The 17,145-nt window shown below is 59.9% G+C and overlaps 1 protein-coding gene across 6 annotated transcripts in view; it reads right to left on the reverse strand.

Annotated features, from left to right (window-relative positions):
• The window catches only part of TSPAN4 (tetraspanin 4), a 45,264-nt gene that overhangs the window by 14,437 nt on the left and 13,682 nt on the right, over positions 1–17,145 (reverse strand). For all 6 annotated transcript variants that reach the window (XM_051963791.1, XM_051963788.1, XM_051963793.1 and 3 more), the window contains one exon: positions 12,077–12,156. In XM_051963791.1, coding sequence (XP_051819751.1) covers positions 12,077–12,139 — 63 coding nt within the window. In that variant the 5' untranslated portion in view covers positions 12,140–12,156. The remainder of the gene's footprint in view (positions 1–12,076; positions 12,157–17,145) is intronic.

The raw sequence follows: 17,145 nt of genomic DNA on the forward strand, positions 1-17,145 counted from the left end.
TACTCATGGGCACACACGCGTGCGCGCTCTCGCAGGGATCCACGAGCACGCGCACAGGGACCGGGCGCCCACCCTCCCCAGTCCCAGCTCCCCACGATTCTCGGCCAGAAAGCCCCCTCCCCGCCCTCCCCCGCCTCCCCCCAGCCCCCACAAGCCTCTGCTCATTTGGTTCTCACAGAGGACCAGCCCTGGCCGTGTCTGCCGCCTGACTCGAACCCGGGTCGTACGCCCCTCCCCCACTAGGCTGGAGTCCCCCAGACCTCTCGGGAGCTCAGCAGAGCGTGAGCCTTAAAGGGGCGCGGGCCTGGAGTCGCCCACTCCACCTGGGGCACTCCCCTGGGGCAGCGCCTCCCCCAAGGACCCCGTGGCCCCGAGGCCGGAGCAAGGGGTGAGGAGCCCCCAGGGAGCGCCCCCTCAGGGTTTCTCCAGCAGGAGTCACGAGCTCAGCAGCCCTGTCCCCCCAGGGAGTGACCCCCCACACCGAGTCCTCGCAAGGCGCAGAAAACTGAAGCTCCAGCTTCCCGCCCTGCGACCATGAGGCCCTGATCCTGAGGGGGCGGCAGGCTCCCCGTAATCCCGTCTGGGGTCTTCTTGACAAAGACGTCGCAGGGGCTCGTTTTACAGATGGGGAAACTGAGGCAAAGGGGTTAGGAGACTTGCCCAGAGCTAGGAAGAATCAGGTCACACTCAGGCCTCCTGACTCCATCCCTGGCGCTGCAGCCATTGTCCCGCCCAACTGGCATCTCTCTTTCTTCTCCATCATCCCCCTCCTGTCTCTCCTCCCTGTTCCTCCCACTCCCTCTTCCTCCTCCTCCTCCTCCCTTCCCCTTCCTCCTTTCCCTCCTTCTCCTTCCCCTCATTCCCCCCTCTGTCTCTTCCTCTCTCCTCCTCCTCTCCCTCCTCCTCCTCCTCCTCCTCTCCCTCTTTCCCTCCTCCTCCTCCCCCTCTCCTCTCCCTCCTCCTCTTTCCCTCCTCTCTCTCCTCCTCCTCCTCTCCCTCTTTCCCTCCTCCTCTTCCCTCTCTCCTCTCCCTCCCCCTCCTCAATCCTCTTCCCCTCCAAAGCGGACATTAAGGCAGACAAGAAGATGGAAGGGTCCCGGCCCCTGCGAGCTCCTTGTTGGGATCCGAGATCTGCCATTGATTTCCGAGTCGAGGCGCTCGGCCACCAGTGGACGTCCCCCGGGATCACCCCCTCCCCCAGAGCGGGGACTCGGACCCCTGCCTTGCCGAGCCCCAGAGCCAGCCTCGGTCTCCTGCCGAACTCTCCCCGAGTCTGCCCCGGGGAGGCAGAATGGCCCCGAGCCCTGACCTCTGGCTCTGGAGATGGGGAGGCTGGGCAATCATGGGGCCCAGGAACAGCCCTGCCCCCCAAAGTCTGCTGGGAGGCCCCCAAGGGGGCCCTCACTTGTGCACCCTGCAGCCCCCCCACTTTGCTGGACAAAGCAGCCTCTGCTTGTTCTTTACTCTAGACTGGGACCGGGCAAAGCAGGCGCGGGGGGCTCGTGCCGGGCCAAGGGGCAGAGGACCAAGAAAAGATGAGTGAGGGCAGGAGCAGTGAGGCAGCCCAGAGCCTCCCAAGGAGACAGACGGGTCAGGGCCCCCTCCAGCCCATCCCGGGGCTCATGGCGCGGCCTGGATTCAAATCAAAGCAGGAGTAGGGGAAAGAGGAAAAAAGGGAGAGGGGGAGGAGGAGGAAAAGGAGGAGGAGGGAAAGGAGGAGGAGGGAGAGGAGGAGGAGGGAGAGGAGAGGGGGAGGAGGAGAAAGAAGAGAGAGAAGGGAAAGAGAGAGAAGGAGAGAGAGAGAAGAGGCAGAGGAGGGGGGAATGAGGGGAAGAAGGAGCGAGAGGATGAAGGGGAAGGGAGAAGGAAGAGGAGGAGGAGGAAGAAGAGGCCTGGATGCAAATCCCCCTTTTTGGCCCCATGGCCCCGGGCAAGCTTGAACCCCTGAAATGTCTATGGAGTAATGAGCTCCGGACGTCTGGCTGTGGGCTGGAGATGCCAGACAGAAGCTCAGGAGAAGGGGCAAAGGTGGTCACTCAGGTGGCGGAAGCTGAGGAGGCCACAGAGGGAGGCTGTCTCCTTCCTGATGCATCTTCTTGCCCCATCCCCAGGGAGAAGCCTCAGCTTCAGGTGACTTTGGGGATCTCTGTGGGGCTGGTGAGGGAAGGCTGGCAAGAAGGATGGGCCTCTGCCCGGGGCCTGGTGGCAGCCTCTCACACCCTCTGCCCGGGGCCTGGCGGCAGCCTCTCAGCGCCCTCTGCCCGGGGCCTGGCGTGGGCCCTTCCTTCCCGGGGGGGCCCTCAATTGCCAGCGCCGGGGGGGGCCTCTGTAGGGGAGCGCCAGCACTCCACACTCAAAGACGGGAGGAAATGCCAGTTGTGAGGGACTTGGCAGAAGCGGCTCGGAGCAGGAGGAAGGCGTGGGCTCGGCGGGGCTCTGACAGCAGATCAATAACTTCCTCCGGCCCGGAACGGGCGCGCTGGCACACAGAGCTCTGAGTCAGCTCCGGGCCAGCAGCAATGGGGAAGGAGGAAGGGAGGGGCTGGGGGGAAGGGGGTGGGGGGCAGAGGGGGAAGGGGGTGGGGGAGAGAGGGGGCAGGGGGCAGAGGCCTGGGCTCTGAAACGGGCCCTCGTGGGCTGGTGAAGGGGACAGCGGAGAGGGAAGGAGCCTCGGAGCGGAGTCAGCGGAGCGGGCTAGTGGCCCCATGGGAGACCATCCCAGGGATCTCCAGTGTCCAATGAGGGAGCCCCGAGCTCCCCTGTGGGGTTCTAGCTCAGGGGGCAGACGCGCCTGGAGCCTCCTGGGGCCCTCCTCTCCCTGCCATGCAGGAGACAAGACCCCCGTTGAGTGCTCTCCCCGGCAGGGGACCCTGCTCCAGGCCGGACCCTAACCCTAACCCTGACTCCAATTTATGGCAGCAAAAAGTGCTCAGACCAGTAGTCTAGCAGAAATTAGCTTTAGCACACCATCCCACACCATACAGCACAAGCACCACGAAGCTTCTGACAAAACGCAGCGTCCACTTACATTCAATACAAGTGTGAAAAAGTGAAGGGGTAAATGAATTTTTTCTTAATAATGGAAACCATGTTTTTCCAAAACAAAGGATCAGTAACACCTGTGATGGAACAATGTGAGAGGCCATCCAGAAAGATCAGGAATAGAGAGAGACCGTCCACTCCCAGCTCCACTATTTGTGGAGTTCTAGGAATGCTCACTAGAGCAATAAGACAAAGAAGGGGAATCAAAGGAATGGGCACAAGCCAGGAAAAAATAAAATCATCCCTTTGGTGAACGACAAAGAACTTAGAGATTCAGCCACGAATCCATTTAGATAACTTCAGCAAAGTAAAAGCATAGGAAACAAGCCCACAAAACACCACCTTTTCTGTATATTACCAGCAGGAAGAGACAGAAAAAAAGAAATCCCATGAAAAAGAAATATAAAATATATTAAAAATTTGAAAATTTTGTAGAAATTGAAAGAATACAACTAAAAATACTCTACAGAAATATAGACCTGAATAACTGGAGAAATATTAATTGTTCATGGGTAGGCCATGTCAATATAATGAAAGTGATAATTTTTTAATTAATTCATAAAATTGTCATATCAAACTACCAAATGATTTCTTTGCAGAAAAAGAAAAAATAAACAAAATTCATCTCAAGGATCAAAAAAGAATTACAAGGGAAAATGATTTTTTTAAAAATGTGAAGGAAGTGAGAGAGGAAGGAATCAGTCGTTACCGATCTAAATTTACCCTACTGAGTCAAAATATCAAAACTGGAACTACTTAAAAATATAAAAACGATCAGTGGAACAGATTAGATACATGAGACTCAGAAGCTATCAAACATGGTAGCCTAGTGTTTCAAAAAACCCGAAAGACTCCAATTTACTGCAGTAAGGTATAAGCACTCGACGGAAAGTGCTGACTAATCGTCTAGCCGAAGTTAGGTTTAGAACATCTCACAACCAACAGCACAATAAGCACTAAATGAATACAGTATCGAGAGAGGACAGGTTGTGTCAATAAGGAGGAACCCTCCACAACTGTGGCCACAGAAGGAGCTTTTGACTGAAGGAGGGATAGAGAAGACTACAACAAGTGCAATGGGCAACGTTGAGTATGTAAAATGGAAAGATTTTGCCCAAACAAAATTTATACAGTTAGAGAGGAAATGGGTAACTAGAAGAAACAACGAATCTTTCCAACAAAATTCTCGAACATCCAAGAAATAGAGAGTATCGATAATCCTATAAACAGGTATCAGAAAAACTTTAGTGCCGTTATAAGCGTTAATAACATGTTTCATACCGAGGAAGACCAAAAGAAAAAATGTGGAAAATGGCAATCGTTGGAAGGGCTGTGAATTGGTCTAAGTATCTGGGCCCAAACTGCTTACTTTGGACTCTACCTTCAAAGTCCTTAACCCGTGTAGACCCTGTGTCCCAGTCACGTCCCCACCAGGCTCACACCCAGAAATAGAAGGAAAGGGTCCAGGTTTACACAAATATTGAGAGCAGCCCTTTTGTGAGAGCGAAGAACAGGCTACCAAGGGGAAACAGTGTGGTAAGCGAATGTCCCTGAGAGGATTGCTCCAAAAGAAAGGGGGGGATGAGCTGATGGGGAGGGAAGGGAGGGAAAGCCGGGAGAACGATTCCAATAATGACGACAACACTGGAAAGGAAAGCCAAGGGTTAACGAGGGTGACACGGCAGCAGCAGCCCTGCCTCCGAAGGCCGAGAGCGGCCCCGATCAATCCCTGGGCAGGGAGGCGGCGCGCTCGGGGGGCACGGTCAGACCCGGCTTTATTTCGGGCGGCCGCGCCCTTTTGGTGACGCGGGGGCCGCTGTAGGAGGGAGCCACCAGAGTGAGATGTTTAAAGGAAGAGCAGAATGTGTTTTTCAATGAATCACTTAAACGCACTCAGAGGCGAGCAGAAGGCGGCTCAGATAACAGGACACAGGGAAGTCGGCACATTGGTAAATTGGACATTTTTTAAAAATCCACCGTGTTGTGCATAGGAGAGGTTCACAGTCTTGCCCACAGTCCTCCAAGATTCGTCTTGTCATTGCCTGTCAGGTTCATGGTCACAGTAATAGAAAGGGATGTTCAAAATGCTTTAAAATGGCAAGCGGGAGGGGAGGGGAAGCTTTGCTGCCAGAAAATAGGAAGCTACCCAAGATTCCCAGAGCGGAGCGAGCCCTCGGCACCGGAAGGTCACTTGAGCGGCTGGTGGAGGATTCACCAGAAAGGGAGAGGCAAGAAGCAGAGACCGCTGAGAAGACCCCGGCAACAGTCCAGCTGATGGTCAGAGCGAGCACAAGAGAGAAGGACAGATGGAGGGATGGTGGGGGGGAGGGGGGCTGAGAAGATCTGGCCAGACTGGATGGGCGGGGGAAGGAGGAACTCAGGATGACTCCAGGTGGCCGACCCGGTGACCAGAAGGATGAGCAGGCCCGCCCCTGCAGACCGGACAGATGGAGAGGACCGGGAGCTAATGCGGACCGGTCAGAACACGTGACTGGGAGATGGCGCTGGGAGATCTCTGCCTAGAAACGATGGAGCTGATGAGAAGGGCTGGGCAGGGGGCCCGGCCCCCGACGCCCTCCCCAGCCTGAGAGGCGAAGGCCGGGAAAGCGGGGAGCCTCGGGTCCTCTCTGACCCAGCAGCCGGAGCCCCAGCAGCTCCAGCCCGGGCAAGAGAGCTGAGGAAATCCAAGGAGCCTCAAGTGTATGAGCAGAACGCAGCTGAGATGTCAAATGCAGCCCCCTCCCTCACCATCAGGAAGGGGGGGGGAATGAAAGCCCTGACCAAATGGCAGATCCAGGACTGGGAAGATCTCTGTCCCTTGTATCACGGCCTAAAACCTTGTCCAAACCCCCAGTGTTACAGATGGGGAAACTGAGACAAAAGGACTCCTCCTGGGTCCCAGAGTTAGCGGGAGGCGGAACAAGGGCCGGCCCCTGACTCAGCCCCGGTCTCTCGCTCACCGGGATCCCTCTGCAGAGCCCGGCCACCATGGGGGTGCCCCAGCTCCCGAAAGAGGCGGCTGGGTCCTGTCCGAGCCCTCCAGCAGGACAGTTATGAGGGAGACCCAACAAAACAGGGCGCAGATAAACCAATTAGGCCTCTCCTGGCGATCCCGGTCCTCCCCGCACTCCTCCCCTCAGCCGGCCCAGCGCTCCTCATTCTCCGCATCTTCCATGGACATCTGGCCACGTCAAATAAATGAGGAGAGAGAGAGGTGGGGGAGCCCCGGGGTCCTCTGAAAGGCCGGGTCCTGCAGCTAGCAAAAGTCCCAAGGCTCAGCAGTCTACCCACCCCCACCCAGAGTGAAGGGGGGCTTCCAGCTCCTCACCGGGGTCAGTGGGTCCAGAGGACACTGTCTCTCCAAGAAGGACCAGGGACAGGGACGGGGCACGGCGGTGAGAGGCCTGAGACGGATGGGGCAGCCCGCCGGCCTTTCCCTGGGCTCCAGCCACTGCCTCATCAGGGTCCCAGGGGGCTCGTGAGCCCACGTCACAGACCAGGAAGCTGGAAAAGCTTCGAATCCCAGGTCTGGACCCCGCCGGACCATCAGGGAGACGCAGAGGGGCCGTGCCCATCACTGGCAGAAGGTCTGTTTGCCAAGGGCTGGGCAGGAGGCAGCTCAAGAGCTCTTCATCACGGCCTGGCAGAGGGGGGCCTGGCAGGAAGGGACCCAGAGAGAGGGGGCCCAGAGAGAGGGGGCCCAGCCTCGATTTCTAGATGAGGGAAGAGAGGCTGAGACTCTTGGCCACGATTTCCCAGCTAGGAAGGGTCAGAGGCAGATCTGTCTCGGGCGCACACGGACCCTACCCCCCCAGCCCCCAGAAGCCCGGATGTCAGATGGGGGGGGGGGGAGGCGATCCCGGTCAGGAGTCAGGAACTGCTGGGGACCTTTAGGCCTCTTCTCTGAGCTGGGGCACCTAGGGAAGGGGCCCCGGCCAGGCTGGACCTGGGCAGGGCTAACAGCTGCCAGAGCCGCCCCTCCCCCAGGCTAGGCCCACCACCACTGGGTAATTACTTGTCAAAACCTGTTAGCAGAGGTAAGGCAGCCGCCGGCTGTTAATCCCGGAGATTCATTTGTTTTAATGACTTTTCGGATCCGAAGCCCTCAATCTGCCAGAACCTGGGCGGGAGGGGGGGGGCCGCGGCTGCTAACTGGGAAAGTCCTCTCCCTCCTCTGGGGATCCGCAGCTAAGAGCCGCCAGGGCCACAGGGAGCCCTCCTGAACTGGAAGCCCTCGGCCCCTCATGGCCAGACACCCGGCACTCAGAGTTGCCCCCCCATGGCTTCCTGCCTTTTCTCCTGAATCCCCTTGTTTCCCGGGGTGTCCTTGAGTCCTGCCCCCCCCCAGCAGTCTGGGGCCCTGAGAATCTGCAGGAACAGAGTTCTTCAGTCCCTTCTGCTCCCACCCTCTCACCATATACTGAGGAGCCATCTGCGGCCGGCACGCGGGCTCTGAGCCAAGTCACTGCAAAGGGCAGGGGTACACTCAGAGCCAGAGACAGAGAGAGACAGAGACAGAGAGAGACAGAGACAGAGACAGAGACAGAGAGAGAGACAGAGACAGAGAGAGACAGAGACAGAGAGAGCCAGAGACAGAGAGAGACAGAGACAGAGACAGAGACAGAGAGAGAGACAGAGACAGAGAGAGACAGAGACAGAGAGAGCCAGAGACAGAGAGAGACAGAGACAGAGACAGACACAGAGAGAGAGACAGAGACAGAGAGACAGAGACAGAGAGAGAGACACAGAGAGAGACAGAGACAGAGAGAGACACAGAGAGACAGAGACAGACAGAGACAGACAGAGAGAAACACAGAGAGACAGAGAGAGAGAGACACAGAGAGACACAGAGAGAGAGAGACAGAGACAGAGAGAGACAGAGACAGAGAGAGACAGACAGACAGAGAGAGACAGACGAGAGAGACAGACAGAGAGAGACAGAGAGAGAGAGAGACACAGAGAGAGAGACAGAGACAGAGAGCCCCAGCCTCAGACAGAGATGGAGGAGAGAGACCCATACAGTCACCGAACCCCAGACCGAGACTTGCCGAGCCAGCGCCGGCAGGCACACAGGACGGATGGCCACCAGAAAACAGCCACCTGTCAGGAGCAGGCCATGGCATTCCCCTTCGCTGTCCAACGAGGCAGAAAGAGCGAGACGAGCCAGCCAGAAGACAGCTCCCGCCTGCGGCAGATCGGGGACACCTGCTCACTGGCAGCCATCCTGCCAGGTGCTCCCAGCTCACTGGGGAAGCAGGAAGGGGCAGCTCACAAGCGCCCCCAGCGTTTCCCTCGGCCCCTGACCACTGGCGCCTCCCCCCCCACTCCCCACCGGGCTCTCGGTGCTTCCTGCTTCTGAGGTCTGAGCCTCTCCCCAGCAGACATTTCTATGCCAGGGTGCGGGGGATGGGGCAAGGAAGGTCCAACGCGCCCGTCCTCCATCTGAGCCTCCCCCTGCCCAGGCCCTCCAGGCTCGCCTTGACCCCCCCCACACACACAACAGGTCCAGGCTCAAGTCCCGCAGAAGAGGCAGAAGAGGGGTCAGCACCACGGCCAGCGCCCTGCGGGCCCCAACCTACTCACACTCACAGACACTCACACACTTACACACACCCACAGACACTCACACTCACAGACACTCACACTCACACACACTCACACACCTACACACTCACTCACTCACAGACACTCACACACTTACACACTCACACAGACACTCACACACTCAGACACACACACCTACACACTCACTCACACTCAGACACACTCACACCTACAGACTCACACACTCACAGACACACACTCACACACCTACACACTCACTCACATTCAGACACGCACACACTTACACATTCACTCACACTCAGACACTCACACTCACACACACTCACACACAGACACTCACACTCACACACTCACACTCACACACACTCACAGACACTCACACTCACAGACACACACCTACACACTCACTCACACTCAGACACACTCACACCTACAGACTCACACACACTCACAGACACACACTCACACACCTACACACTCACTCACATTCAGACACGCACACACTTACACATTCACTCACACACAGACACTCACACTCACACACACTCACAGACACTTACACACTCACTCACACACACACTCACACACACTCACAGACACACACACCTACACACTCACTCACACTCAGACACACTCACACCTACAGACTCACACACACTCACAGACACTTACACACTCACACTCACAGACACTCACACACTCACACACACACACCTACACACTCACTCACACACTCAGACACACTCACACCTACACAGACACACACACTCACACTCACTCACACCCACACACTCGCAGACACAAGACCTCAGACCTCCTGGGCCTGCAGCTCCCGGCGCTCCCCTCAGGCAGCCCTTGTCCAAGGGACGGCCGGCCCACAGACGGGAGGACTTGACCCCCCCCCCAGCCTCTCAGACGCTTGTGCGTCCCTCGCCCTCCGTTGTAGGGGGGGGGGGCACCAGGACCGCCCCCTCCCCGGGTTCTGTGGCAATCGTTGCCGAGGGAGGCCGGCGGAGAAGGCCGCTAAATGCGCGCTGAGCCCGGACCCCGGGGAGCCGAGCCGCCAGGTGCCCTCCCCGGGAAGGAAGGCCCAGGGGGCCGGCTCCCAGCTCCAGACAGTCAGGGCTGACCCCTCCCCCTCCCCAAGCTCTCGCTGGGCACCCCAGGCTCACATGACTTCACACCCCGGCTAGTGTTGCGCCCTTGGCAGAAACCGGCCCCCACCAGCCTCCCTGGAGGCTCCATCCTCTGGGGAAGCAGAGGCCAGGCTGCGCCTCCTACAGGACCCTGCGGAGGGAGGGCTCGAGATCTCCAAGGGAGGGGGACCAGGGCGGAGGGACCACGCCCTGAGGCGGGAGCACCCGCCCATAATTCCCGCCTGAGGCTCAGGACAGTGGAGGCGGAGTTTGGGGGCCAGCCCCGCCCCCGCCCTTCCCCCCTTTCCCCCCCCCCCCCGCAGATGTGGGAGTCACTGCCACCAGGTGGGAGGGAGCTGGGCTGGGGGGGTGAGGGGGGGAGGTCCCAGCGGGCGCTCAGCCTTCTCCACCGTCCGGGGCTTCGAGCTCCCCCTTCAAGGCCGCAGCCTGACAGCAGCCCCCCCCAGAGAAGCCGAGCTTGAAAAATCAATGTCCTTCCCTCTCGAGCCCAAGTCTGGTCCTCTGAGCAGCCGTGACCCCTCCCCGCCCTGCCGCTGACCACAGATGAGCCCCCCTACAGGCCCCTGCCCTGATCAAGAACAGGCAATAGCTCCCTGGTGCCCCCAGAAGTCTGCCAGGGACCCCCAGGCTGCCTGACCCCTTTGTTGGCCACTCCCCCGTCCAGCCCTCAGTCGCCTGACCTTGGTCCCAGCTAACTCACCCCCCCCCCCATTTGGGCACTGAAGTCTGCACTAGGAGACCCCGCTCTCCCCAGTGAAAAACTTCCAGATCCAAGCGAGCTCCTAAAGGGGAGGGGCGGGGGGAGACTGCCCCGAGAGGAGGCCGGGAGAGGGGCACTTCCCAACCGAGCCAGCAGACCTCCCCTTCTAGCCTCAAGGGGGGGCTGGAGGGAGGAGGCAGCAAAGGGCCAGCAGCTGCCCCCTTTCTCGTGTCCCTTTTCCAATCACCAAAGAGGGAAGCTCGGCCTCCTTCTGTCCAAGCATCGAGCCAGTATCACTTCCTCCAGGAAGCCTGCCCCGACCGCCTCGGCAGGTGACCATAAGCCCAAAGGTTTAGAATTGATGGGACGTTGGCTCCTGAGAGTCAGGGGCCTGGCGGGGTGGGCCGTGGGAGGGAAGCAGGCAGTCTCTGGGCCTCAGGGGACCCCGAGGGCCTATCTCACTCCCTGAGGCCTTCCGCAAGCAGCGCCTCCATCCCCCCAGAGCCAGTCTCAGTCTGCCCTGACAGCCCACAGCCGCCTGGGGCTCCAGGGTCCGGCCTGGCCCTCGCCTGGGGCTCAGCACTCCCTCCCAGAGCTCAGGGCTGCTCGGGGACAAGAAAGGCCGGAGGTCAGATTCCACATCCCCCCTCTCAGACCCCAGAAGGACGCACCCCAGCCCTTACGGAGGGAACTGGGCATTTGTGTGGGAAGTGACCCGGGCCTGGGCTTCCAGAAGGCCTCTGGGCCCCCTCCCCACAGCCCGGGTGTGCCAAAGAGCCCACCCCCAGGATATTGCCTCAGCCCCAGCCCTTCCAACAGGCCCCATTCTGAAGTTTGGAGGGGGGGCCTGGGGTCCGCCGGGCAGTCCCCCCTCAGGCTGGGATTGGCTCCCCACACGTGCCCGCGGAAGCTGGGCCCTGCCCTGGGGTCCTCTGCTCCTGCTCCCGGCAGCACCGAGCTGCCTCTGTCAGGCTGCTTCAGCCCCATTCCCCAGTGCTGTCAGCCAGCTTCTGGGCCCAGTTACTGCCAGGCGCGGGGGGAGGGGGGCAACGCCCCCACTCTGCCTCCTTTCGGGAAACCAGGGGTCCTGCACCCAGCCAGGCCACACAGCCCACCCTGGGCCATCACTACGTGCTCTCGGGAAGCCAATGTCGGCTGGTTGGGAGATCTGTGAAAGGGGGGGGAGACCCCAGGTCCCCGGGCTGGGGATGGGGAGAGGAAGGAAATTTCCTTGGAAGTGAGAGAAAGGCACCTCGCCGCCTGAGCCTGGGCCACAAATTCAAGCAGAGGCTTGACACCAGCCCCTGCCTCAGGGAGGGAGAATCCAGTCTGGAGGCCAGACAGGAAGCACGTGGCTTCCGGGGCCATCCCCATGCACCCCCGGGCTACAACAGTCCCCAGGACAGCTGTGGGAGAGGACCCGGAGCAGCTCTCCCCCCTCTCCCCTCGGCAGGACCCCCGCCGGCTCTCCCCTCGGCAGGACCCCCCTCTCCCCTCGGCAGGGCCCCCGCCGGCTCTCCCCTCGGCAGGGCCCCCGCCGGCTCTCCCCTCGGCAGGACCCCCGTTGCCGGGCTCCCCAGGCCCGGCGCGGCCGGAGAGGTGCAGCACTCACCCAGAAGAGGAGATTGAAGACGAACATGAGGTACTTGACGCCCTGGAGGCAGGTGTGCGCCATGCCGCAGCGCCGCAGCTCTAGGAGGAAGATAAAGGAGAGGTCCAGGTAAAAGACGACGTACTTGTTGCCCTTGGGAGACGTGTACTTGGCCTTGGCGGCTTTGGGGCCGGGGTTGCCGTGGAAGCCGAAGAAGGAGGAGCCGGCGTCCTGGCCCCCCGCCGCCGGCCCCGCGCCGGCCCCGGCCCCGTAGAGGCCGCTGTAGCGGCGGAAGGCGCCCGGCGCGAAGCCCAAGTCCTTGCTGTCCAGGGACGGGCTCCGGTGGTAGGGAGACTCGTCCGTGCTGGACCTGCGCATGGTGCCCGCGGCCCGGGCCTCCCCGGCCGCTGCTCCTTAGCGGCGGCGGCGGCGGCCCGCCATCCCGGAGGGCCGGACACAGGACGGAGCGGGCGGGAGCGCGGAGAGCCCCTCCTCGCTCTGGCGCACACCTTGCCCGGCGCCCGCCCCGCGCCTCCCTCCGCCGCCTCCGCCGCTCCTCCGCCGCAGCCCGGGCAGGTAACGGCCTCGCTCCCGGCTCCGCGCCCCGCCCGGCCCCGCGGGACAGCACCCTGGCCGAGCTGGCCCCCCCTGGCTAGCTAGCGGCGCCTCCGCCCCGGACCGGCCTCCGGCTCATGGCTCGCAGGCAGCCAGAGGCCGCCGCTCGCACAACGCGCCCGCGCCGCCGCGCTCCGGGGCCGTGGCCTTGTCCATGCCCGCGGCCGGCCGTGCTCCTGGAGCCCCCGGCAGCCGCCGCCGCCGCCGCCGCCTCCCTGCCGCCCTCCCGGCGGCTCCCTTCTCGCTCACACTGCGGGCTCAGCACTCTCGCTCTCGCCGGCTCCCGCCCGCCGACTTCAGCCAATCAGCAGTCCGGGCCCACGCCCCGCCCCTTCCCTGCGCCCCGCCCCCTCCCCTCGCCGCCCGCCTTTGGAACCCCCTCCCAGACCGCGGAGCTCCGGCCCCGGCCCCGGCAGCCCCCGAGCCTGCGGCGTCCCTCCCTCGCCCTGCCCTGGCCCGGGTCCGAGCTCGCAGCAGTCGCAGCAGTAATTGGCTGCCGCTGCACGGGGCAGGTTCGCGGGCGGATTACACGGGATGTGGGGGCTCAGCCCCAGGTGGGGGCCCGGCTCCGGGAGACCGAGAAGAGGAGGGGGCGGGGCGGACCCCCTCCGGCTCTGCCGCTTGCTCCGCCCAGTCCTTTCAGACCTGTCCGTCTGTCCGGGTCAGGCAGGGGGTCCTCCCGGAGGCTGAGTTCGGCAGCCTCGGCCTAGTAGCCCCTGCCCTAAGGGGTCCACGGGAAAGGGAAGAGGGAGCCTCAGACCGCGAGGCCCGAAGTAGTGACTCGAGGTCCCCCGGAATGGGTGAGGAGCGAAGGGAGGGGGGGCAGCGAATGCGGGCGCACGGGGTGGGGGGGCAGCACACTTCCTCCCGGGAGACCAGCTGCCCTCAGAGGGGGAGCCGTGGGGAGACCAGGGACAACGGGGCGGCTGCCGCGGTGAGGAATGGGAAGACCAAGCTTTTCCGGTCCTTGGGACGCTGGCAGAGCAGCTGGCACCCCCAGAACTCAAGTGTGAGGGGCCCTGGGCCCACTGCGCCCCACCAGGTGCCTCCGCCCTGGGGGGGAAAGCCAGGAAGGGGGGGCACCTACTTCTGAGGCAGGTGGGAGGAAGGAGAAAACCTGAGGCTGGAAGGCCAAGCTTGGGGACTGGGAGGAACAAGGGCCATCAACCTTGGGAGGAGACGGGCTTCTGGGAAGTTTGGGGAAAGGCCCTGAAAGCAGCCGCCGGGGGAGGCAGGGAGTCTGGCCAAACAGGGCCCCGGGCCTTTACTGGGCAGCTCAAGTCCCCGGGGGCCTGGGGAAGGGGCAGGAGAAGAGGGCCCAGGGCCCCAGGGAGGGACGGTTTGTGGCCCAGGTCTGTACCCTGAGAGGGAGGAGGGGCCCAGGGCAGACATCTCTAGACCCAGGGCCCGGTCAGCCTAGCGCAGTCCGGTCTCTGCCCCCTTTGCCCCCTCCCCATCCCTAACCTGAGGGCGCCTCCGAGGGGGGCGGGGAGAGAGGGAGGTATGAGGGCAGAGGAGAAAAACTGGCCAGGAGGGCACCTTCCTCCCCACCCAGCCCAGTGAGGCTGCAGAGAACGTTCTCACAGGGAACAAGGGGGTCAGCCCCAAAGAGAGAGGATCAGCTCCCTGCACACACCCCACATTCACACACACACACACACACACACACACTTACACTCACACAGTCTCACACACTCTCACTCACACAGTCTCACAGTCACTCACACACAGTCTCACACACTCACACACAGTCTCACAGTCACTCACACAGTCTCACACACTCACATTCACAGTCTCACACACAGTCTCACACACACACACAGTCTCACACACACACAGTCTCACACACTCACATACAGTCTCACACACTCACACACAGTCTCACAGTCACTCACACAGTCTCACACACTCACACACAGTCTCACACACTCACATACAGTCTCACACACTCACACTCACACAATCACTTACACACACACTCACACAGTCTCACACACACTCACACACACTCACTTACACACACTCACACACTCACTCACCCTCACACTTACACACTTACACTCACACACAGTCTCACACACACAGTCACACTCATTCGTACACACAATCACACACACACACTCACACTCACACACAGTCTCACACACTCACACACAATCACTTACACACACACACACAGTCTCACACACTCACACACACAGTCTCACACTCACACTCACAGTCTCACACACACACACAGTCTCACACACTCACACACACTCACACTCACAGTCTCACACACTCACACACACAGTCACACACACTCACACAGTCACACTCATTCGTACACACAATCACACACTCACACTCACACACAGTCTCACACACTCACTCACACTCACACCCCCTCCCCAGCAGCCTGTTAGGAGGCGCTGGGGGGGGGGGGGAGGATGCGAGAGGCTGACCCGCCTCTGACCCCTCCCCCGCAGCGGGAGCTTGGACACGAGTCCGTCACCAGAGCAGCCGCCCACAGATCCCGACCCTCTGCTGACACCTGTCGGCTCCCGTGAGAACGCCACCCCAGCCGGCTCCTCCTGCCCCCGCCCCTCCTGCTGGGACAGGCCCCACTCCCCCAAGCGGAGGGCCGGCAGAGGGAGGCCGGCCTTCTAGCGCCCCCGAGTGGCCAAATCACTGCGCGAGCTCCCCCTGAGGGGCCTCAGTTTCCCCCTTGAGATCACGTGTCCTCTCGGCTCACAAGTCCCTGAGATCAAGTCGGACTGGGAGCAAGTCATTTCATCCCGTTGGCCTCAGTTTCCACATCGGTCAAAGGGCCTGAAGGAGGAAATGACGAACCCCTCAAAGCTCCGCCAAGAAAGGGGGAGGGGGGAGTGAGAGGGGGCGGGGTCACCGAGACCAGCGAGACTGACGCGCGCGGGGAAGGTAACAAGAGGCCGCTGCATTCTCGGGGGGACGAGAGCAGCTGACTGCGGGGGGGGGGGGAGGGGGGAGAGGGGGAGGGGGTCCCTGTGGGAGACACCTTCGGGTCTGGGAATGTGCGAGTGTGTGTGTGGGGGGGGTGCGAGGGCGCACGTGTTTTATGTATGTGGCTGCGTGTGCACGTTTTGCGTGCATGTGTTTTGTGTGTGCACACGTGTTTTATTGTGTGGCTGCGTGTGCACATGTGTTTTGTGTAAGGGCTGTGTGTGCACGTGGCTTATGTATGTGGCTGCGTGTGCACGTGTTTTATGTAAGGGCTGTGTACACGTGTTTTATGTATGTGGCTGCGTGTGCACGTGTTTTGTGTATGTGGCTGCGTGTGCACGTGTTTTGTGTAAGGGCTGTGTACACGTGTTTTATGTATGTGGTTGTATGTGCACGTGTTTTATGTAAGGGCTGTGTGTACATGTGTTTTAGGTATGTGGTTGCATTGCACACGTGTTTTATGTATGTGGCTGCGTGTGCACGTGTTTTATGTATGTGGCTGCTTGTGCACGTGTTTTGTGTATGTGGTTGTATGTGCACGCGTTTTATGTAAGGGCTGTGTACATGTGTTTTAGGTATGTGGTTGCATTGCACACTGTTGGAATCCTTACTAACTGCTAACTAATTAGAGTTGATCTAATCTTACAAGAAGATGTTTTGGGCAGAACCTGAAACAAGGTACTAAGTAGAACTAATCAATACAAGGCTTGTGTTCACACCTTTACTCATTGGAGTTCAATGAGTTCACACCTCCCTTGAAGCTCTTTGGGAGCATAAATAGAGCTTCAATGGGCCAGTCGAGGAGTTCTTGAGAGTGAAGACGCTACAAGTCGAGATTTCACCGGAATGACATGAAGAGGAGCTGGCTGGAGGCTGAAGAAAGCAGAGGCAGAGGCTGAAGGACAGAACCTTTGGATTTGGCAACATTCGGAGAGAGCTCTTGGAACCAAGCAGAGAGATAGGCCTCTAAGCTAACCGGGCTATATTGGAGATAATAAAAGATCTGAACTTTTATCACCTGGCTGCTTTTTAAGAAGAAAAAGCTCACCACATTTTGGCGCCCGAACAGGGACCGATTCAGATCCATCTGAACTAGAGCACAACAGCACACGTGTTTTAGGTATGTGGTTGCATTGCACACGTGTTTTGTGTGTGTGGCTGCGTGTGCACGTGTTTTGTGTATGTGGCTGCATGTGCACGTGTTTTGTGTATGTGGCTGCGTGTGCACGTGTTTTGTGTATGTGGCTGCGTGTGCGCGTGTTTTGTGTATGTGGCTGCGTGTGCACGTGTTTTGTGTAAGGGCTGTGTGTACATGTGTTTTGTGTAAGGGCTGTGTGTACACATGTTTTAGGTATGTGGTTGTATGTGCACACGTGTTTTATGTATGTGGCTGCGTGTGTACGTGTTTTGTGTAAGGGCTGTGTGTACACGTGTTTTAGATATGTGGTTGTATGTGCACACGTGTTTTACGTATGTGGCTGCGTGCGCACGTGTTTTGTGTATGTGGCTGCGTG

The sequence above is a fragment of the Antechinus flavipes genome, chromosome 6 (genome assembly GCF_016432865.1).
Source record: "Antechinus flavipes isolate AdamAnt ecotype Samford, QLD, Australia chromosome 6, AdamAnt_v2, whole genome shotgun sequence".
Taxonomy (NCBI): domain Eukaryota; kingdom Metazoa; phylum Chordata; class Mammalia; order Dasyuromorphia; family Dasyuridae; genus Antechinus; species Antechinus flavipes.